This window comes from Lathamus discolor, chromosome 6, assembly GCF_037157495.1.
Source record: "Lathamus discolor isolate bLatDis1 chromosome 6, bLatDis1.hap1, whole genome shotgun sequence".
Taxonomy (NCBI): domain Eukaryota; kingdom Metazoa; phylum Chordata; class Aves; order Psittaciformes; family Psittacidae; genus Lathamus; species Lathamus discolor.
In genome coordinates, this window is record NC_088889.1 from 5,606,515 (window position 1) to 5,630,661 (window position 24,147).

Genomic DNA, 24,147 nt, shown 5'->3' on the forward strand with positions numbered 1-24,147 from the left:
CTCCATCAGTTGAAAGCCATTCCCTCATCCTGTCACTACACACCCTTGTAAAAAGTCCCTCTCCAGATTCCTTGTAGATGCTTTACACATGAATCTGTCACTCTAATCTGAAAATGTGGTGGTTTTGTGGAACAAGAAATGTTGTCTGCTAGCAATACATGTTCAAAAAGATTGCTAGATTGTGGATTCTTCTGTCTGTAGGAACAAAGCGTGTTGTAAGGACTCTTCACTTTGTCATTATTTATTCAGAAGCTTCAGCTGCTGCAGCCTTCCACTCTTGGAAGTTAGCTATTCTGCATAGCTGCAAAACACAATGTAAAAATGAATCGGTGACCACTAGTCTCAATTTACCATCTTCTAACAGCTTCTCAGAGCCAAGCTATTGCTACCATTCACTTGGATCATTTGCCATTTTGGCAACTTGCTCCAGTTTTAAGCAGAGCAGCTTTATTTTTTGCTTTGAAAAGAGTCCTGAAATACTGCAGTGCAAAACACCTCAAGTTTAGTGGTTTATTCAGTGTTCTGCAATCCTTTAGAATGAGAGGTGTTGTAAATTGATGATAACTGGAATTTTTGCAGTACGAAGGGTTTTTTCCTAAAAGCAAAAATGCTCTGGTGTTAAATTCAGTTATATGAGCACTGAATGTGTGTGGATTTAACCCAAATGGGTTGTTTCCACATTTCCCTTGAGTGAGTGTGCGATACGGGAGAGTCAAAGGAAATCAATCATTAGAATGATCTTTTTGTGTTAAATCCTTCTATTAATCTTGCATTTAGAAATTCTTGAAGGGTGTTTAATTTTTTACCACTAAGTCATAAACTAGCTAAAAAACCCCACAACAATTAAAAAAACCAACAAACTTTGCCTTTAGAACTTAAAATTGTGGGTTTGAGAGCACAATTGAAAGCAGTTTTGCCCTTACATTACCCTAAGCATTGCACTGAAGCAAATAATTGTAGTGTCCCTTTATTGCTGTTATAACCATTGTAATCTCTTGGCCTATGGCTAGAGAGGTCAGTTTGATTAAATGAACTTGTTTTATTCCAGATCCATGCAGGGCATTCCACTTGGCTCTTTGGCCAGTCTCTCGTTCAGTCTGTCTATTAGTGATCCTAATCCTTGGACTTCAAAGCTTCTGCTGTTTATAGCCTGTTAAAGCCAGGAAGTTTCTGATGGATTAGAGCAAGGAATGAGTTTGAAGTTTGTAATGTGCACCACTGTCACTGATAAAGTCTGGTTTATTACCCTACAGTAGTATCTGCTCTTTTATGGCTATTTGCTTTTAATTGGTTATAGTAAAGCTGAGGTGCTTAACCTCCTAGAGCATCAAGTGCTGTATTTCCTGGTCCTTTCCACATAACGGATGCATTTGGGTACAAAAGCAGATCTTGGCTTTTGTTATTGCAGCAGTTTTGTGCCTTTGGTTTGTTTTGCCTGTGTAAGTGGGAGGGTTGAGTGAAGGACATCCAAGTTGTCTTCCTTAGTGATTATGTGCAGTAAATTGAGAAGTGGATTTAGGTCTCCTGAGATGTAGCTGGCGTAGTGCCACACAAATATGACATGTGGCTGCTCTGCTCCTTTCCTTCCTCTGTCAACACCAGCAATACATTAGAACTGAAAATGACATTGTTAGCAAAGCAATATGTACTGGAAGTAGAGGGAATCCATCCCTAGGAATGGAAAGCTTTAAAGTACATGCAAATTGTAAAATTAACGTTGATTTGGGGGGATTTGGTTTATTTATTTTTTTAATGAAAGCTTATATACTTTTAATAATGCCTTTATGTAATGCAAGTTAGCAAACTCAGGACTTGAGAGGAAAGCAGAATAAACATGAAATATTCTCTTCTAAATATTGGACAAAAATGAAGATGCCGTACTGCTCAAATGTGCCATTACATAAGATAAAAATCCTTTTTTGCTGTTCCTCAGCATTTAGAACAGTTTATGTGAAAAGACGCATTTGGCAGCATGATAAATATTCTCCTGTTGTGGCTGCCCCATCCCTGGCAGTGTTCAAGGCAAGGTTGGACAGGGCTTGGAGCAACCTGCTCTAGTGGAAGGTGTCCCTGCCCATGGCAGGGGGTTGGAACAGGGTGAGCTTTAAGGTCCCTTCCAACCCAAACCAATCTATGATGCTATGAAAACGCTTCTGAATACGTATGTTTTCTGGTTGCATATCCATTAGGTTATCTGGTTATTTCTATTTTGCATCTTTAGAATCTGGGTTACCCAGAGGTGAAATCTTCACCATCACTCAGTAGTGCAGCTTCAGGGCAAGGAATCGATTCAAGAAGGTCCTGTGCTTTGGCCTCTATTTGCTTAGTTGAATACTCCACCTTCCCATACTTTCTATATAGGTACATGTAGAGGGGTGGAAAGTTTACTGTGTATTTTGAGGTTTGCTGAATCTGTGTGCCAAAGTAGGAACGTTGTGCTTTGGGTGAGCCTGGGAACCAAGGGCCTAATCCTTTGGGTTTGAACTCAAAATATGAGCAGAGTCTTAAAGAAAATAAATATCACAGGAACAGATAAATCTATGAGCAACACAGATACCTTGTAAAAACATTTTGAAACGTGGAGTGCTTGTGATGGTAAAAATCACAGAGTCATAGAATGGTTTGGGTTGGAAAGGACCTTAAGATCATCCAGTTCCAACCACCTGCCATGGGCAGGGATGCCTCACACTAGACCATGTCATGGGATCTTATATGTGACATAGCAGAAAGAAAATACAAAATGCAATGATGATTTTGATCTGGAACCTTAAAGCTTCATATAATGAACTTGCTGACCTTAAGTGCTCTCTGGATTCAGGGGATTCGATCTCTGCTCTGTGTGTTCGGCTGAATTTTGCGTATGTTTTCAGCCATACAGAGTGTGCAAGAATCCTCTCAACCCAGCAGTTAAGTCAGCAGACCCACAACTGCATATATAATATTAATGGAGGGATTAAATACTTTGAAATACTCTGCATCCAGGGAAAGAAACATTGTGGTCCAGGTGCCTGCAGCTGGGAATATTTGCATAGACAGCATATTTTTCATTGTCTCCATCAGCCAAATACCTTTGCCCTTTCATTTGTAGCTGGCTAAATGGCTAGTTCTGAAAGTCAAGAAAATAGTCTGTGATAGGAATTTCCACCAATGTTTCATTGCATTTGTTTCAGATGATGGAAGAAACCATTTTGTCTACTACATCAATGCTATAAAGATATCTAAATAGTAAATACTTTAGTTAGTAAATACTCAACAAACTACAAATCATTTACCTTGATTCCTTTCTAGGTTCAGAGTTATGGAAGTGAAAAGTATGTTTTAAAGCATCTGTACTTTCTGTGTAGTTCTATCAGGGGTGGTTCCTGGAACTAAGTTTCTGATACACTTGGAATAAGACACAGACTATAAGGAATAAGATACAGACTATAATGCTTATGGGTATTACTGCAATAATCATCTTTGTATTTCAATTTGATAAAGGATGACACTGATTTGAAACACTGGGGATAAGGAACCTGAGCATTAGGAACATTTTGCAATGTTATTTCCAAAGAAACCTAGAAATCTACCTTAACAAACCCAACTTAACAAAACTGGACTTCAGATACTGTCCTAGAAACCAATATTCTGGTTTCTTTCATATAAGAGGAATTCTGTGCATTACAGTAGGCCAATATAAACATTGTAATATAACTAGAAAGCACCAGATCTGAACAGCCAGTTCTAAGTTGAAGCAGTTGAAATGCCTGAATAGACTTTTTTTTTCTTTCATTATTGCCATTATTGAAGGAATTCTGATAATAAATAAATGTGATATAGAATCATAGAATGGTTTGGGTTGGAGGGCACCTTAAAGCTCATCCAGTTCCAGCCCCCTGGCCAAAGGCAGGGACACCTTCCACTAGATCAGAGGTACTTGATGATGTTTCTGACAGTGTTTTGAAACTTCACATTCCAGCTAAGTTGTGCCATTCAGCCTTTGAGGCTGAGATAGTACTTGTTAGGCTTCCATCATCCATGTTCAGTTAGCTGAATTCATACAGATAACTACAGAACAGTTAGAATCGAGTTTATTAAAGATCAGGGAGGAGAGCTAAGTGTGGTGTATGGGATTCCCTGCAACTGCAGGTACGTACAGAGGAGCGTATTTAGAGGTGTTTTCTGCCAGGGTTTTTATTGATCTTCGTCTACCTTACACTACGTCTGGCAAGGTTTTTCCTTTTTATAGTTCCATGTGGGCTTCTCAGAAGTTGTGGGACATCGGAGCTTAACATGAATTAGTACTCTGATGCCAGGTTGTCAGTAGTCATGAGCTATTCCTACCTGTTATTACTGAGGAAGTAAACCAGGGAAAGCATATTTGTATGAATAATCAAAATTCCATTGTTTTAGACAATAAGTGGATTGGGTTTTTTTTTTTAATTTTAATTTGTCATATTGCTCCTAATACTGTCAAGCATTCAGTTCTTGCCATGGAGAGTGGAAACTGAATTTCCAGATCCTCCTCATTATCCTTACCTGCTGCTTCCAATTGCAGATGCAACAAGCCATCTGCATTCAAGTATCACTTCCTATTTTTGAACTTGATACTGCTTAGAATGGGTGTCCCAAGAATATTGGATAGCTCTGTACAGCAGCTGTATTGATTCTCACTTTCCCTAGGTTGAATGTTGAAACTGCAGCCCCCAACAAAAGAGGGGTGTGGAGATCTTGGAGCAAGTCCAGAGGAGGCCATGGAGATGCTGAGAGGGCTGGAGCAGCTCTCCTCTGGAGCCAGGCTGAGAGAGCTGGGCTGGGGAAGCCTGGACAAGAGAAGGCTCCTGAAGGGGAGACCTTAGAGCAGCTCCAGTGCCTAAAGGGGCTGCAGGAAACCTGGAGAGGGGCTTTGGACAAGGGCCTGTAGGGACAGGCCAAGGGGAATGGCTTGAACCTGCCAGAGGGGAGACTGAGATGAGCTCTTCGGCAGAAGCTCTTCCCTGTGAGGATGTTTAGTTTATAATGCCTCTCTCTCATGATTGCACTTCCTTCTCTTCCTTATGGCTTTCATGTAATTCACTGGAAGTTGTAGTTGAGAAATGCATATTTGGAGGATGGGTGTTTTTTCTGCGCTTCTATATATGAGTGGTTTAAATGGGAGTATAATTATGAGACTTCTTCAATCCTGCTGTTTGTGGAAGTCATCTTGGAGTCATGCTTGGAAAATTTGCTCTGAGACAGGGATTTGCCCCACATCCTGATGGGATTGTCAGCTGGCCAGATACACAGCCATGTATATTGTTGTTAAGGGATTGTAAGCCCATTAGAAGTGAAAGCTGCATTTGGCAAAGCTGGGCAACACCGCTGATTTTGTGTTTAGAAGACCACATGCTGTTTTCTGTGGGCAGCTCCTGCAGCCAGTGCCAAGAATGCCCTTGAGTCTTGTTGCCAAAGAGCAAGTGTAAGTGTTATTCAAACACTCTTCTCTCATAATTATTTCAGTACAATGTGCAATTGGAGGTGCCTGTCATTCTCTTCAGACTCTGGGTGTACATAGACTTTTATACACTCCATTTTCATATTTTACCTCTGTAATCTGCATCGTGGAAAGTCCTCACTGGTTGTGAAAGAAGTGAGGATAATTCCCAGGGCAAACAAGCATTTTACTTTTGCATCATAGATTCATAGACTGGTTTGGATTGGAAGGGACCTTAAAGATCATCTAGTTCCAACCCCTATGGGCAGAGACACCACTAGATGAGGTTGCTCCAAGCCCCATCCAACCTGGCCTTGCTTAAAGGCCAAACCTATCCAACCTATGCTTAAAGCTTCTCATCCCATCTTTGTGATTTCATCTGCCTTCTTGTCTGGGCTTGTTTTATCTTTGTAATTCTTTGTTAAATGATGTGGTACCCACGTAGTGTAAGAATAAAGCATAAGCTTTTTCTTTGATTATAATAAATTCTACTGAACTAAGACTTTATCCCATACAAGTTTTGCTAGTGCTGAGGTTTCTCATTGCTTTCCAAGCAGTATCTGAAAAGAGCACGAGTATCTCTGAGAACATGGTCTTACAGAAGTGGCAGACCCTGTGTCTGACTTCTTTTTAAGCCATATTCCTGCTATGTGTAAAAGTGTATCCACTCTTCTTTTATGTTCTTTTAATGTAAGTGCAGACAGTTTTAACCTTCCCCATGGATTATAAAACTTTGCCTTCTGAAGTAGCTGTTGTCTATAGTGTTTTATTGACAACGTATTTCTTTTGGAGTTCTTGCTTCAAGGCTAATTTTGAACACTTGGATCTCTGACTGAAACCTGCTTTGTGATAGGCAGTTTTGCGCAGGCTACCACAGTGGTTACCCAGGTGGTGTTGTGTCATGCCATGGCATTTTCCCTGCCCATGGCAGGAAGCTTGGGACTAGATGATCTTTGAGGTCCCTTCCAACCCAAACCATTCCATGATTCTATGATTTTATGACATCTCCCATGGGCTTTCATCTCTGTAGGTGCAGCAACTTTCAGTATCAGGTCAGCCTGTAAGCATGCTGCATGTAGTCTTATGCTTCCATTTTGCATGCTGCAGAGTAACTGGTACCCTAATGTCTTATTCAGAGTTTCTCCACACTGATGGTATTTTGCTATTTACCATAAATTACTTCATTAACTTAAGCCCAAATTCAGAAACTCTGGATCATGTTTCTCAGTAACATACCTCTTTTTGAGAACTGATCATTTTGAAAGACCTTCCAAACCCTTAGTAAATCACATGGACTTAACAGGATTTGCTGACATCTGAGACGCATGCTGATGAGAATTAGATTACATCTTCATTTTTCATACACTTTTCATTACCTTTTCTTCTGTTACCACATTTTTATGCAAGTGGCATGTCTGTTAGTGAGCTCCAGAGAGCTTGAACTTTAAAGTGTCTGTGCTTGCTTGCTTTTCCGAATCACTATTTTTCAACCCTAGTGACTTTTCAGTGTATTCTTGCACTGAAATAAGATCTTCGTTGCAATTTGAGTCTCTTCTTTTTATGTGTAGCAGATCTGTTAACTTGTATAAAATTGTAAACTTTGATGCTTATAAATACAAATTTACAAATGCATGCGTAGCTTTAGCAATTTTGAATGCTACTAAAACCCTTATGACAGTGTTTTGGGCATCTAGCAGGCTGCTTAAAATTACTTGATACCAATACTGGGGTTATAACTGGATAATTATAGGCTATTAGCCAAAGGTCTTTATGTAGCTCGCAAAACAGTCTAAATTACGAGGCCATGATATGTTGTCTTTGTGAGGTACCTGTAACTGTCTTGTAACCATGGATACTTGCATGTTGTATGGTAAACCAGTGAGGAAGCAGTGAGTTGAGTTGAAAGTAATTTGCAGTATGTAGTTCTAGACATCCAGCGTTACTGCCTCCTGTGATTAGGATGAGTAGTACGATGGAAACTTTGGAATTCTGCTGGAACCACTGTTTCAGGTTATGGTTCAAGTGGGATTTCAAAGACCTTACAATGCTGAGAATAAAAAGAGTTCATTGCACTCTAACTGGAATCCATAGCTCTTGAACAATACTCTTGTGGCCCCAAGGCTCTTGCAGTGTCTCTCCAGCTCCTGGCTGACTGTAACTTCATTGGAGCACATCAGTAACGTGATTGAATCCTTCCAGCTGGATTCAATATCACAAGCCATTCAAGTGTGCATTAGTGTTTGAGTTGATGCCTCTTGCCTCCTTCTAGAAGGAAAAGAGGTAAGTAAAAGTGGACAGGAACCTGCATACATGTTAAATACAGGCCGTGGTCTACAGGACCAGCCTGATAAAGGTAGATTCTACAGTCGTTTTCTCAGTCTCACGGGAAAGAACTTGGGATAGGAAACTGAATACAAATTTGACCAATAACTATCACTCTGTATTTCTTCTCCTTTCTTTTGGCCACCCATGCATGCCAATCCTTCTTTCTAAACTTCAGCTCCAAGAAAAACTGACTTTTGAAGATTCTTTCTGTGGTTTGGAAGAACTGCTTTGTTTTCTCTGTAAAGCAGTATTTGGACTCTGGTTTCCCTAAGCAGTGTGCACTTCTGTGTTTCATTTGAGTGTTGTGAGAGCTGTTAAATCTGAGAGACCCAGTGGCAATGAGGATGTGGACGCTGATTCCTGGGAGTGAGTTTAACTTGTACGTGTTGGAATGAAGCAGCAGCTCTTCTTTGGTAGTAGCTCTCTAGTGCAACAGATTGACAGTGAGAAAAGGATAAAGCTGTCTTGGAAGCAGACCTGATTCTCAGTTATCATGGGATTGCAAGTCTGTGTATAATCGTGTTGCTTTGTAACCCATTTGGTTTTGGGGTTTTCTGTCTTCCAACATTTCTTTGGATCCTTCGGCTGAGAACACTTCCGGAATTTGATTATGTATTGTTGTTGACAGACTAAACCCGTCTTCTCAGGTTAGGACTCCTCTTTTCTCAGCCCTTACTGTGGCTTTTTTCATTGACACCAATTTTACCTTCCTCTTTTCATTCTGAAAAAACACAAGCATGGATCGTATTTCCTTGTGCTATCTTCTGAACTTCTGTCTTCACTCTCTGTGTCCTAGGAGTTTACATTCAAGCTTCCTATTCTCATCCTGATGACAGTCAACAATCTCACTGTCTATAGAGTTTGAGGCAAAAGGGCAGTCAGGTTGTCTGGGTTGACCTGTAAGTTTTGAGTCACCACATCCCAGAACCATTTAGGTTTGAGAACACCTTTAAGACTATCTTTTCCTTTCAGTCCAGTGACTACTAACTTGAGTGCATCTTCTATTTTAATACCCATTCTTGTTAGCCAAGATGTACAAAATCAGCTGCTGTCCTTGGTAACTTCTTCCAGAGGTTAACCACTGTTACTATTAAAAATGCCTTCCTTATTTATACTTTGAATTTGCCTGGCTTTAGATTCCAGTCATTGTTTTTTGTTATGTCTTTCTCCAGTTAGTTGAACATATGTGGCATTTTTCATCCTGTGTAGGTACATGTTAATCAAATCTTCTTTCTGTTCCTTCTTTTAGTAAGCTAAACAGATTGATCTCCAAGTTCCACCATAAGGCATTTTCTCCTGTCCTCTAATAACTTACGTGGTTCTTTCCTGCACCATTTCCAGTGTTTTCACACGCTTGGAAAAATGCAAACACCAGAATCAAACAGTATTTTAGTATCTATGTGGCTGTGTCTGCATACAGGGAAAATTGCCCTTCGCTTTCCCCCCATTTCTTACTACCTACCATCTACGTATGCAAAAAATGCCTTAATCCACTTTGCCCCAGCAGCATGCAGAGTGCTGATGTCCACTCTGACCCCTTAATCTTTTCAGGATTTATTTAAATCCCTTTTCAGGAGGGAAAAGTCACCTTGGTCCTAGTGTTCAACTGTGTGTCGAGCTGTGTCCATCTGTCTTTTTGTTCACCTAAACAGTTGCAGCTCTCTCAGCCTTTCCTCATAGGAGAGATGCTCCGGTACCTTCATAATCTTCATGGCTCTTTGCTGAACTCTCTCCCGTATGTCCATGTCTCTTACACCGAGGAGGCCACAACTGGACTTCAGGGGTGGCATCACCAGGGCTGAGTAGAGGGAAAGGATCACCTCCCTCAAGGTGTATCCTTATACATGTTTTCATTTGACTCAGAGAACAACTTATGGATTCTCTGAGTTTTTGCTTTGTAGTTAATAAAATCTGTAGTTAATAAAAAGTGTAGTATAATAAAACTTATTTTTCTCAGCACTTGATACAATTAACATTCCTCTTCAAATTGTTTGTGATTGTAGACTTGCTGCTAGTGATTGTGTCCTACTGCTTCAGGGCCTTGGAGAAACCTGGTCTAGTGTCAGGTGTCCATGGCAGGGGGTTTGAACTGGACAGGCTTTAAGCTCCCTTCCAACACAAACCATTCTCATAGAATTGGCCATTAAGAAGCTTTTGGGGGTGCTGGTCAATGAGAAAATGAACATGAGCCGGCTTCAGTGTGCGCTCGCAGCCCAGAAAGCCAACCGTATCCTGGGCTGCATCAAAAGGAGCGTGACCAGCAGGTCGAAGGAGGTGATCCTGCCCCTCTACTCTGCTCTTGTGAGACCTCACCTGGAGCATTGTGTGCAGTTCTGGTGTCCTCAACATAAAAAGGACATGGAACTGTTGGAACAAGTCCAGAGGAGGCCACGAGGATGATCAGGGGACTGGAGCACCTCCCGTATGAAGACAGGCTGAGAAAGTTGGGGCTGTTCAGCCTGGAGAAGAGAAGGCTGTGTGGAGACCTCAGAGCAGCCTTCCAGTATTTGAAGGGGGCCTATAGAGTTGCTGGGGAGGGACTCTTCATTAGGGACTGTAGTGATAGGACAAGGGGTAATGGATTCTAATGGATATAAGGAGGAAGTTCTTTCCTGTGAGGGTGGTGAGGCACTGGAATGGGTTGCCCAGGGAGGTTGTGAGTGGTCCATCCCTGGCGGTGTTCAAGGCTTGGACAGAGCCTTGGGTGACATAGTTTAGTGTGAGGTGTCCCTGCCCATGGCGAGGAGGGTGGAAATAGATGATCTTGAGGTCCTTTCCAACCCTAACTATTCTATGATTCTGTGTGAAGAAATAAAGAGTAAAAGGAAGCTAAGACAAATGTGCAGACTTGTTCAGAAGTATAATATTGCCTTTTATTTCTATTTATTTTTCTCTCTAGAATCTCTCTGGCCAAAGATTCGTGTTCCTTTGAAAGTCGTTAGGACTGCAGAAAACAAGCTCAGTAACCGCTTCTTCCCCTATGATGAGATTGAAACAGAGGCAGTGTTAGCTATTGATGATGATATCATTATGCTAACCTCAGATGAACTCCAGTTTGGCTATGAGGTAAGAGAACCTTTTTTATGTGTTTTAGGCTGTCCTCTTCAAAATCGCCTGTGTGTATAAAGGGGAGGAATCACTGCAAAGTCTGCTGATTCATATTGTTGCCTCTCTCTTTACTTTAACAGTTCAATGCTGACTGAAATATTTCTTCAGATAGTCATTGCTTTATGGAAAAAATGGCCAGCTAACAGAAAATTTTCAGTAACTGGCACAGTAATGCCAAGAGGCTCCGGAAAATGTTGTGTAATTGCTGTAATGGGAACAGTCTGGAAGCTGAATTGCATTCTTCTTAACAGTTTCAAAGAGTTTTCAGACAAATCACAAGTGCTGTCCAAGTTAATGCGTCCTGATGGACATGACAAGTTTCAGAGATTAAGTGTTGGGAACAGAGGAGGCCCTTGAGGACATGCCGAAGTAAGGTGGAGTGCAGTGAAGGGAGGAACTGAAGAATGTCAAGGAGGGGATGCATGTATCATATGCTTGAAATGGCAAAGCTTCGACAGCTGCTGTTGTAATGAGGGTATCCACAAAAAGAAAGTTTGTCCAAATCAGTAACCATGGCAGTAAAAAGAGGTTGACAGTCTTCATATCTTCATTGGCATTTGAGTTGTTTGTTAAAAAGTGTGCTTACTTAAAAGCAACACTCTTGTTTGCCTTCCAAAGCTTTGCTTTGAATGAGTTAATTTTTGTCTTCATTTGTATTTGAGTTTATGGCACAGTTCATAATCTGACCGTATTGTTACATGTGTGTATTTAAGACAAGCATGCTGTATTTGTACATAAATCGGAATCGTTAGAAAATATAATGTTACATTTTAAGAAAGGTTTGAATTATTCAGTCACTCCTGTACCTGCAATATCAAGAGTAAAACAGTACTGGGCTTCATACGTGAGAGCCAGAACACACAATTGTTACCTAAATAGAGTGAAATAATGAAAACCACTTTTCTAAAGGGCAGAGAGCAAACTAAATGTGATAGTTGTCTCATTTTTAACTATCTTGACTGCAATTGTTTACACAAGATGTTTTTTAAGAGATGTTGGAAGTATTTCTTTAATGTGAATACATATGTGGTAACATACGGCTCTTTCTCCCTCTCAAGTGAAAGAGACTGTTAGCAAGTAACGAGCTTTGGCCTCCAGAAACAACTTGTGGTAATGTAGATATGCTGATGTAACAACAAAGATGTTAAGTAGTGGAGACAGAGGTTTAATCTATCATGTGTGTCTCCAGAAAGGAAAGAATTTCCTTGCCAGGTTAAGAGTAACAGGTTAGAACATGAAGTGTGAAAGATGAAATGAAGAGAAGACAACTGAAGGAAGAGGGTTTTGGCCACATATACCTTCTCACTACTTCGTTGTCTACACTGAATGTTTTGAGCACTGCACTACAATAGCAAAGCAATTAAGTGTTGGCAGTTCTGCAAGCTGACTTATTTTTGCCTGTGTTGGTGCTCATAACTACTAGTTTTCAGGGTGTAGTGATGGGATGAAAGATAACAAAGCCATAACGTGCCTGCCATGTAAATCCTGGCTCCATTTGCAGTTTGATTTTCATTTTCATCGAGCTGTCTCCAAGTAAATAGAAGTAAGTTCTCTAGAAACCTAAGTGACTGTGTTAAGTAATTCCAAATGAATCTCTGCTACTGGCAAAGCAGGCGTGAAGGGCTTCAAAGCAGAGATTCAAACTGCAGCTGAGCTTCAGCTGTGTCAGCCAGAAGTCGTGAGAAGTAGAACGTGGTACTCATGTGTCTGAAGCGTTAATTTAAACATCCTCACTGGAGAATATTTGTGACTTCACATCTATTGGGTCTGGTTGCTAAGGCAGGAAAGGGTTATCCTCGTGGAAAAAGAAAAGGCAAAGAGAAGGTGATGTGAATTCCCCTGTAGTCAGCGTGATTAGGTGGCAGTTGGGACTTGCAACTCTTCATCCCCAGGTCTAGCTGCTGGACTGGGCTGGCTAATTTATTGGCCTTCTGTGGACCATATGCACTGGTCGTAGGGACTCTCTGAGGAGCAGTCCTTGTATTCAGTGTGTGAATGTAACTGCTGGGACACAAGATTGTTTAGTCTGGCAGGCTGAAGGCTATTGCTTTTGCAGGGTTTTTTGTATTTTATTGTAAATCCTGTTACTTCTTGATTCTGGGAATCGAACTTAACTGCATAGCCACATCGATGGAAAATTGAGATGCTTAATAGAGCAGGTAGCTGAGTTTGAATCCTTATATTTTGAGATTGCTTGTTTTTCTTCCCCTGTAAATGAAATGAATAGAAATGCCTTAAAATACAGCAGAGTATTTTATAAGTACACATTTTTCCTCATATAGAGGGTGGGTGATGTAGTTCCTACTCTCTGGCACAGAACTTGGGGGCTGAAGATTGATCTTTCCTGTCCCTGAGTGTCTGTGACTTGCTTGACAGGCCTGAGCTGGCTCCCAGATGTTTAAATTGTCCTCAGCCTGCGATAATTTATTTATCTGTTTATGTGTGTTACCAGAAAAGTATCTCTCTTGGTCTTGACTCATTTGCAGGGGAATCCAGAGGGAACAGTAGCAGCATATAATGTTACTAGAAAGTTTTCCTTGAAAAGTATGTCTGCTTCTGCTTTGGGCATAAGGAGGGCTGGAAACGTGACATTCAGTAATTTTCTTTTCTCCTCCTGACATCCTTGAGACTTTACATTTAAACATGTGGCAAAACCCCCTCTGTCACAGACTTGTCTGAATGTATAGAGCAAGGCTGAAAAAACCCAGGAAACTTTGATCTCTGTACACTTTCAGCCGTAAAAAATTATAGTAACACTCAAAGTGTCAGGCATTTTTTACTTGTTAAAAGTGAACTATTACGGTGCAGTGATTTATGGCATCGCATAAATCTATTGGAGCAAGCAGAAAAATAGTCCGTGTGTGCTGCTGTACGAAGGTAGCAGAAGAATACTTATGACAGTGTGAGTTTGGAAAAAGCATTTCTGTTAAGTTACATGGTGAAATCACGGGCATGACTTGGGGCACTGGTGGAAAAAAGCTGTTAGGGCTAAACAGCTTCTTCTCCACATACTGATCTTTGTGTCCATAGAGGGAGTATCAGAGAGATGCAGGAAAAGCAGCAAGTCTTTAGATTACCATAATTTAAACAAATGAAAACAGAACTATTGGCTTCTCCTCAAGTGTTTGGTGTCTGAAGGTGGGACTGAAAGCACGGGTTGTAGTGTTCCCACCTCTGCATATCAACTGGCCTTGGGGTAGATGGCTTTGTGTTCTGTCACCCTGAAAAGTGGGGATAACAGTTTCCAAGTATGAAGTTTGTGAAGATTTCTTATGTACTTACACAGCACTTTGTCCTTACAGAGTATTTTCATTGCAGCAGGAATAGAAATCATGTAAATTGGGATTATTGTTCTAAGTCCATGGGGTTTTGTTCACAAAAAATACTGTTTGGTGCATTAAGTTTGTGTTTTATCATTGGAAGCTTTTTGCCTTCTGCTGGTAGATGATCCTAGTCTGTCCCAGAGCTATTTTTCAGTGTTTCATGTCTCTGGCATTCTTTAAAACCAAGCAACTCTCTGATGAATTACATGTTTCAATAGGCTAAAATCATCCTAAAGCTTGAATGCCTTCTTCAGAAGAATTCTTCCATACCCATTCTGACTGTTAAAAGTAGATTTTTCAGCATTCCTTTGTAGGAGGAATAATACAACTCTGTTTCCAAAACTCTTATTGATGGTTAAGTGCTGGCTGCTTTCAAAGCTCTTTTTGGAACTGATGTTATTTTACAAATTGAGTGCATGTGAAGCATCATTTATCTTTTAATGGGCTTTGTGTTGCCATATAGCTTTGGGTTTTAGCAATAGCACAAGCTGTCCCTTTGAGGACCAGGGTAGACCTAAGAGTGGATGTGGCTCTGGCAGAAGAGAAGGAATACTGATTGGTTGGGATTTCTTTCATTCATAGAGGGTAATCAGTGATTCATGCTTACAACATTGGCATTGGGAATGCTGATGATTTTTCATCGGAATTTTTCATTTTTTTCATATTTTTCATTGGAATATTTTAATTTCATTATTTTCACTGGAAATGCTGATTATTTTATTAAATTGTAAGAAATTCTAGTTGTAATTAGCCAGTTCCAGTTTCATGTGACTTAATATAGTCTAATACATTTAATGCATAAATATTGGAGTTTATTCTGGAAAAGAAAGTGCTTCTCTGTCCTTCTGGCTACATGGAGAATGAGTTGTGGCAGCTGTCCTGATGGCACAGAGAAACAACGTGGAATGGTTGAGGCGAGGAGGCAGAAAGAACTGTGGAGAAATGAGACTTTATGTGACTTGGGGAACTTGACTTGGAAACACAATTGCTATTGTTTTCTCTTAGTATCTCTTAACAAGACTTTTAGTAAAGCTACCAAATCAGAACTTCTCTTTGACTTTTCGTCTGGGAGATGCTTCATCCAAAAATACTGATCTTCAGGGTTCTGTAGCAAAGTCGCTTGTAGTGGTGCCTGCAGAGAAGCATACCTCCTCTTCACATGGCAATATGTTTTTCTCTGGATGTGTCCCTTACCAGTATTAAATCAGGCTATCCTCCTTTAGTCTGAGAACATTAATAAGATCACTGGCCAAAATGGAATGTATTCCTAGCAGACTAATAAATTAGAGGCAACCCTCAAACCAGAAAATGGACCCCGGTACAAAATAAAGGATAGTATAAGAGTCATTGTCGGTATTTTCATTCTGAAAGCTTCCTTAGAAGCAGTAGCTGTATATATTAATTTTGGCACAAAACCTGGGTATGGATTTGGGCAGTGAGGTGGATGCAGCTATTTGGAGTCTTTCCAGGAATTAGCATTGAATGAGCTAGTGATGAACATTATGAAAAAGCCAAGCTTTCCCACTGACTCCGATAGCACTTTCAAAGGAATCTTTGTTTAAAGCAACCAAGTTATTTTTTAGATGCATCAAACTGACAGTTTTCAGAGGCCAGTATCAGGGTAGGGTTGAGCTTTACAAAGAGATGTTTGAGTAACATGCATTATAGCTTTTATTTTATGTATTTGGACTCTTGAAGATGACACCGAGGACAAAAACTAGAAGGGATATGAATGTGTGCTGCTGTGTTGTGAAGGCACTGAAGTCCTTTGCGAAGCAGTAGCTGAGTTTAATCTCTCTTTCAGCTGCCTTTAATAGCATGCCATTCCCTCTATAAGCATTCATAGCCCAGTGCCCTGCAGATCTGTAGCGTTCTGTCAAATCCTTTCTTGAACTGCAGTAGCTTATGTGGTGGTGCCTTCTAACAGCTGGAGATGTGCATTTTAATAGTCAGGTTTCAAAATATACTAAAATTAAATCATTAAATTTTGTGTCCTGGAGAGCAAGGAATAAAATTTGGGAAGAGGCATTGGTCATCCCTTTGGGTTTGTGTTCTTTATGCATGTTTTTGACGTGTAAAATAGGTATTTCAATACCTCAGTGGCTTGCCTGCCAAAAATCTGTGCTTTCAATTAGCTGATAGCACCAACTTGTAAGAATGTCCTATGAATTTTCTTCCTTGAGTTCCAAATCGTCTCTGCTTTCAAAACCCCTCTGTGTTAGAGGTTGTCCTGTCTAAATACACTCCCACTACGTGTGCCCTAGAACTGTCTACAAAGATTGATTTCTGGATAAAGTGCAAGTCAGGGAGTCAGAAGATCTGGTTCCCATTCTTTGTTTCCTGTATGATTTTTGGCAGGTTTCCTCATCTGCACATTTGAAATAATAACTGCTCTCATCATGGGATTCTGAAGCTATATTAACTGACAGCAATAAAATGTGTTGAGATGTCTAGATGAAAAGGTATATGGTAATGCAAAAATCACAGAAATATGGATACAGGAGCAGGAATTTAAAGCTGATTGTTTTATCATATTTACTTTGATAAAATACTTGCATGGAGTCCTTGTAGTCCAGGCCTTCCAACTGAAACTTACTGGCACATAGGAAGTGCCCAAAGTGAACTGCTGACAAGGCAAAGTTTGTAGGATGGTGGACTTCTAGCTGACACTTTCTATAGTGCAGGTTCAACCGTAGGGTTCCCTTGCCTTTATATACAGAGAAAAGAGGTTTCCTAGTGAAGTGATCATTGGGGATGTGTGAGCTACTTTGTTGTTGATCTTGCATACACCTTGAAATTTGGGGCTGTATGTGTTTATTTATACACTACCAATCTAAGCCAGAAACTCTGTGACCTAACACTGAGTATCAGAGAGTCAGGGCTTGTATTCTTCCAACAAACCTAGCAGTTATTTGGATTAAAGGACAGATTTTGAGCAACTTGTTTGCAAATAACACAGATAAAGACTTTGTTAATGATCAGCAAAAAGACAAACTGTGCACTCAGCAAGCAAATAGTGTTCAGACCCTCCTAAATAATTATAATCCTTTCTCCCTGTTTTCCCAACACAGAAATTGTCCATTATTTAATGTGGCCAGCAGTGTGGAGAACTGGGGTTGCGTTAATGATGCCCTTCTCCTTGTTCTTGTCTACCCTGTTTGATCCTGTAGTCAGCTACAAAATAATGTATGGAGTGACAAGGATGGTATCTTGATTGTATCCAGCTGTCTGGAACAAGTCAAGGGCAAAGAGGCCTTCCATGTAGCAGTAGATCCATCCAAGCACCCACTAAAGAATACCAGAAATATTAAAATATAAGCCTGTTTTAAGCCTGTTCTTATCAAAGGAAGCACGTTGGTTAGATCCAAAGCCAGCTGTGAAAGTAGTTAGGTTATAGCTACATCTACTGAAGTTAACATCAAAAGTTCCATTTTAATTATGCTTGGGGTTTGTTAGTGTTAAAATCTTTTTGAATAGTTGGTCCTATTTCTTTACAACAAGGGAGTTAATATTGCTTTTGTGGCCTTTTGCTCTGGGGTATGGCTTCCCTGAGTTGTAGGTTCCTTCCAAAGCAAGCTTGGCCTTTTTTATACTGCTTCCAGGCACCTTTCTATTTGAAGAATTAGGACTTAGAAGAATTGAAAGTGATCTTTGCACCACTGTGCAGATGTGTTGCAGTGTGTCGCATCTCTTTCTCTTCAGGTTTGGCGTGAGTTCCCTGACAGGTTGGTTGGTTATCCAGGCCGCCTGCATCTTTGGGACCATGAGATGAACAAATGGAAATATGAATCGGAATGGACCAATGAAGTCTCAATGGTGCTTACTGGGGCAGCGTTTTATCATAAGGTAATGTACAACTTGTATACTAATGTACAACACAAACCTTTTATAAAGAGCTGTGTGTGTTTCTGTCATTACTCTGTGTTTTGTGGTGCTGTGAATATGTTTTCTACAACACTCAGAGTGCCAGTTGCAAACTAACCCTAAACCTCTTGCAGTTGCAGTGAAAACAACTGATTTGTCTCTGCCTAGAGAATAAAACCATTACCTTCATGACCTTACGGGATAACCCTTGCCAGTTTGCATGAGCTGTAACTGCACAGTAAATTCTGCAGTGAATGTAGCTTTGGAGCAGTTCAAGAAAAGAAAACAGATTGTAAAGAAATTTGTAAGCTGATTAGGAATTAACCACCCAAAAATGATTTTGTGTCTGCTAAAGTAGTCCTTGCCTGAAGGTGTTATCACAGTTCGCCCATAATCCATCCTTACCTGCCTGCTGTTCAATGACTGAACTATTTAGTCTTACAGTTACTGCATCTGTATTTAACTGCATCTGTATTTAAAATTGTCTTCTCTCTCCCTCTATCCTGCAGTATTTCAACTATCTTTACACCTACAAAATGCCTGGGGACATCAAGAACTGGGTGGATGCTCATATGAACTGTGAAGATATTGCCATGAATTTTCTAGTGGCAAATGTCACTGGCAAATCAGTTATTAAGGTGGGACATTTCTGCAGTTTAGCTTTACAAAGTCTTAAAACGTGATGTATATACTTATATAAATGTATTTAGTATGCTTCAATATATTACTTAATCTGATTTTTCTTTCATTAACCCCTGGTTTGGTGTCTTGTTCTTGCTTGGTAGAAAAGCCCTTTTAGTAAAACTTTGATGCTAAAGAACAAATTGTTGTTTTACCAGTTGCTTCTGGTGGTTATTTTAGCCATCTAGATGAGGTCTGAAGAAGGTGGTTTAAATGATAGCTATATATATGTGTGTGTGTACGCATATATATATATGCACACACCCACATACATATATTTTAACTATTTGGGATCACTAGCAGAAAGAAATTGCCAACTGTCCGCAGCTCTCTTTGTCATGGCCTGGCAACAGCTGATTTATAGGAATGTTAATTGCAAGAATGTTAATTGCAAGATCAGCTTTAAATGAACTTTTTATCCCCGAATTAATTTCCTGACATGTTTCGACACGTTTTCAGGTCTGGACATTCACTCTGTACATTCATTTCCAAGTGTGTCAAGTTGGAATGAGATTTAGAGGCCACCAGGCGTTACTTCAATTAGCAGGGTCCATTTTCTCCTCTGTCCATCATCATTTGCTGGGGCTGGTGGCTGTGTTTCCTAGAAAAGCCTTTAGAAGATAAAGTGTGTGTTTTTGCTGAGAAAGGTTTTGAGCTCTATGAGGGCACAGCAGAGTAATTTGGCACCTCTGTGCGATTCGGAGAGTCTTGCAGGGTTTGCCAGTCAGCTCTAACTGGAGTGAGCAAAAGAGCGTCTGTTGGATTAACGTTACGGTGAAGTATGGGAAGCTATATTTCATCGCTGTTATGGCTGCAAGAACAAATGGTGTTTATACAGGGACCTTGGCAGTGAGAAAACAGTCATTAAACAGGAATTAAGGAGCTTGTCATCGCCACTTCTTTTCAGTTACAGAAGGAAAAAAATCCTCCGAGCCGTTTTTATTGGGCCCCTGTGAATTTTGCAGTCAGCCGGGCCAGATGGAGCTGAATGGAGGAATGGAGTGGCTTTTTTCTTCCCTTTTTTTAACCCCCCTCCTTTTTGAGCCAGCTCAGCTTACACTGCAGGCATGTTCAGAGGTATTGCACTGCTCTCTGAGCAAGGAGATTAATGTCCCTTCTGTTGCTATTTGATGATATCTGGCGTGCCTTTCTGCAGGTGACCCCACGGAAGAAGTTCAAATGTCCAGAATGCACGGCAATTGATGGGTTATCACTGGACCAGACACACATGGTGGAAAGGTGAGTGACCACCCTTTATTCACCTTGATTGCCTTGTTCTGATTCCTTAGAATCTTATCCTGTGTCTCATTAAATTGGGATCAAAAACGCTCACTGGTTGTATTGCTGTAAATTGCTCATTTTGAAAGAATGTCGCATGGATATGATCAGCAAAAGTCATTCCTATAATGGATGATGTGACACTGAGAAGTGGACTACTACAAGAAAAGACTTTAGAAGGGCACTATTTCTGGCAGCTTTGCTGTAAAGTGTATAGGACACATGTGAAATTCACTACTTTCAATAATACCACATTTATGTTTTTCTATGGCACATCAGCTGTAGTGAGTAAGAGATCTCTTTGAACCAGGCAGTTGCTAGCTTACCAAAGAGATACAAGGATATAAGTTATTCATAATGCTATTTGCATGGATGTTTGTACATTGTCTTTCCTCCAGAGACTGTGAAGCACTTTGCTTCCTCCAGTGAAGGGCATTTGCCTCACTATTGCATGTCACATTTTTTGACAATCCTAGCATTATTATATTTCTGTGAGAATTCAGTTTTGAAATTAAGTTTATATATGCAAAGCAGTGAATGTTGAGAGTGAATGCTGGAAGTTGGTAAGTATAAGAACTGCATTCTCTGCTTGGCAGTAAAATGGCTTTCCAGCCTTGACCAAGGCGCTAACCTTCCCTCTGCCTTGGCTTTTGAATGTGTAGAATAAGGGAAAGTTCCTTCACTTTTACAAAGCTGGTCAACACCCATGTTTGAAAAGAACTATGTCATAGAATGGTTTGGGTTGAAAGGGACCTTAAAGCTCATCTAGTTCCAACCCTCCTGCCATGCTAGTTATTAGGTGAAACTAACCTGGGATCTGGAATTGACAGATGCATTTCACCTCAGGCTTCTTGTGTGGTTGCATCTCTCCTGCAAACTTTGGGAAGAATAATTTGCAGCCTTAGGATTGATGGGGTAGGTAAGCAGGGGTAGCCATAGTGCAGGAAAAGACCACCTGGAGAGGTGACAGAATAAAAAATACCTGACCTGCATTTAAAATAGGCCATTTCAGATTTGCCCTGAGACACATAAGATGGATATCTTACCAGTTACCATCTTAATAGCGAGGTTTTTTTCTGTCCTTCTCTGTAGCACTCAGCAAATTTGAAGTGCTGTATCCATTTACTGGCCTTTAGTAATGTAAATGATATTGATGGATTATACTATATGCAGTGAACTAATGCAGAACTCATTAGTAGGTTGGGGCTTTTTTACAAGAGGAGTACATACATGTGTCTGATGTGTAAACACACAAGATACAACACATACAAACACATATGTATGATTGACTATTAACCAAGCATCATGCCAGATATTGAAGAGCATAACCACGAAGGTTAGTGACAAATTATTTAGATTGGATGTATAATAAGTAATTGAAAAAGGAATATGGCAGTCAGAAGCAAAACATGCATCATTAAGGTGGTAAAAAATACTCTGCAGAAAACCCCTTAAAGGAAGGGGTTGGAAGCTTTGTAGATCTTAAACGTGAACTGAAGGGGAAGCACAAGAGGTTGTCCTGTGTCTAGCAGTTCTGCACTGGCTTTACAGGATGCACTGCCTGAAGCCAGACGAGCTTTCCTGTGATCATACTAGTAGCATTACAACAGCACATAGGAATTTTGATCATGAACTAGGTTCTCATTAAGATAAAAACTATGAAAACAGAAGATGGAAAAGTGCTTTTTGGTCCGCAGTACATTATAATGCAGGGTAAAGGTCATGTTTCCATGTCTGTAGCAATTCTTGTATCCTCAGAGTAAAGTGTCATTGACAGTTTATTGAGAACATGTTGGAACTGCTGCTTTGCTTCTCTGTAGTTTCCAACAGTGGAGATACCTGGGTTGTGGGACATGTTAGATTGGCTGCAAATCCACATACTTTTATTTGCTCAGCCAAAGGAATACATGCTGGGGTAGAGTCTGAGTGCAAGAGAAAATCTAGGGTGATACACAGTTTGCATGTATTCATTCTGGCTTCATTTTGAAGCTCAATTAATATCCTGAAACATGCTACACCCAATACCTTCTCACCCTGTGTTGTTATTATCTGTAGAATCATGGAATAGTTAGGGTTAGAAAGGACTCAAGATCATCTAGTTCCAGCTCCCCCTGCCATGGACAGGGACACCTCACACTAAACCATCCCACCCAAGGCTTCATACACCCTGGCCTTGAACACTGCCAGGGATGGAGCACTCACAACCTCCCTGGGCAACCCATTCCAGTGCCTCACCACCCTAACAGTAAAGAACTTCCTCCTTATATCCAATCTAAACTTCCCCTGTTTAAGTTTTAACCCATTACCCCTTGTCCTGTCACTACAGTCCCTGACAAAGAGTCCCTCCCCAGCATCCCTATAGGCCCCCTTCAGATACTGGAAGGCTGCTGTGAGGTCTCCATGCAGCCTTCTCTTCTCCAGGCTGAACAGCCCCAGCTTCCTCAGCCTGTCTTCATACAGGAGGTGCTCCGGTCCCTGATCACCCTCGTGGCCTCCTCTGGACTTGTTCCAGCAGTTCCATGTTCTTTTTATGTTGAGGACACCAGAACTGCGCACAATGCTCCAGGTGAGGTCTCACAAGAGCAGAGTAGAGGGGCAGGATCACCTCCTTCGACCTGCTGGTCACGCTCCTTTTGATGCAGCCCAGGATACGGTTGCTTTCTGGGCTGCGAGCGCACACTGAAGCTGGCTCATGTTCATTTTCTCATCGACCAGCACCCCCAAGTCCTTCTCTGCAGGGCTGCTCTGAATCTCTTCTTTACCCAATCTGTAGCTGTGCCTGGGATTGCTCCGACCCAGTTGTAGGACCTTGCACTTGTCGTGGTTGAACTTCATAAGGTTGGCATCAGCCCACCTCACAAGCATGTCAAGGTCCCTCTGGATGGCATCCCTTCCCTCCAGCGTATCAACCGGACCACACAGCTTGGTGTCATCGGCAAACTATATCCAATATAAGGGAGTTATTTGAAAATCTGAAAGGGTTTCTTACTTTGAATCTTTGAAGCTAGTTATTAATTTTAAGTGGGTAATGAATGATAGTAATTCTGGAGCAGTAAGGCTCTTATGGCATCAGGGAATCCCTGTCATGTTATCAAAGAATAACTTTGTGCAGATAACTTTACAGTGTTGGGTAAGAAGAACAATACCTAGGGTATCAGGCAAAGAGCCATTATCAGCTCCACTTACAGCCTCCCAAAGTGCCTGACTCCTTGTTCTTTAGTATTCACACATCACAAAGCAGGTGGTCTGAGCTGATTACTTGCCTGGATATTCAGGGATGAACCTACTGTTTGCGGAACAAGCGTTTTAGTGGGGTTGCCTTGGGCATGCACAACATTTATTGTTACATTTCTGGTTCAGAAATAGCAGAGAGATGCCCAGCAACTGCCTGATGATTGTTCTGTAAGTATAAGATGCTTGAGAAGTCATTTGTGAAGATCTATCCAGGAGGGATATGTAACTAACCAGTTCTGTTGGGCGTTTTGACACTTCCAGCAGAGACAAAGGATAGATGGCACATTTGAACTCTTATCTTCAGTATTAAGAGGGGGTTTTTAGACTAGTACTGAAGTATGTTTACAACAACTCAAGGGAAAGCCAACACTGCTGTTCTTCCTGCTGTGTAATTTCACTGATACAAATAAAAGACTTCAGTCCCCAGGGTTATCAAGCTCCATCATTAAAATACATTAACCAAAGAAAGCTTTGAACCAGGAATCCCCTTCTTGCCCTAGGTTAGCCTTTACGTCGGGTCACAGATGAAGCTGTAGGAAGATCTCATAATCCCTGTATTTACAGGTGCTGTTTAGCAACAAGTTTTTTGCCTTTAGCATCTTTGCATCTGGCTCTGAAAAAAGAGAAACTCTGTAAAATGCAGCCTAGAGGGCAACTGCCTGTGCAGTAAATACAACAAAGGGCTGAGCTGCTTCTGCAGGCACATTAACAGCAGTGTCTTCTTTAGGACTTGTGTTTATTAGAGTCAAAGTAGTAAGCTATTCCCTTATGAAGCAAATGGACCAGGTAGCAGTTGGCCAAAGGCTGCAGGTGCAAAGTTACCCTGCCAAAAAATCTTTGGGTTATAAGGGAGAGGAAACTGATGAAGAGAGGCCTTCCCAG

At 40.8% G+C, this 24,147-nt stretch overlaps 1 protein-coding gene across 2 annotated transcripts in view; it reads left to right on the forward strand.

Moving 5' to 3' along the window:
• EXT2 (exostosin glycosyltransferase 2) overlaps window positions 1-24,147 on the forward strand; it is an 81,382-nt gene that overhangs the window by 51,288 nt on the left and 5,947 nt on the right. For both annotated transcript variants that reach the window (XM_065685290.1, XM_065685291.1), the window contains 4 exons: window positions 10,677-10,843; window positions 17,911-18,054; window positions 18,582-18,710; window positions 19,910-19,992. In XM_065685290.1, the coding sequence (XP_065541362.1) occupies window positions 10,677-10,843; window positions 17,911-18,054; window positions 18,582-18,710; window positions 19,910-19,992 (523 nt within the window). The remainder of the gene's footprint in view (window positions 1-10,676; window positions 10,844-17,910; window positions 18,055-18,581; window positions 18,711-19,909; window positions 19,993-24,147) is intronic.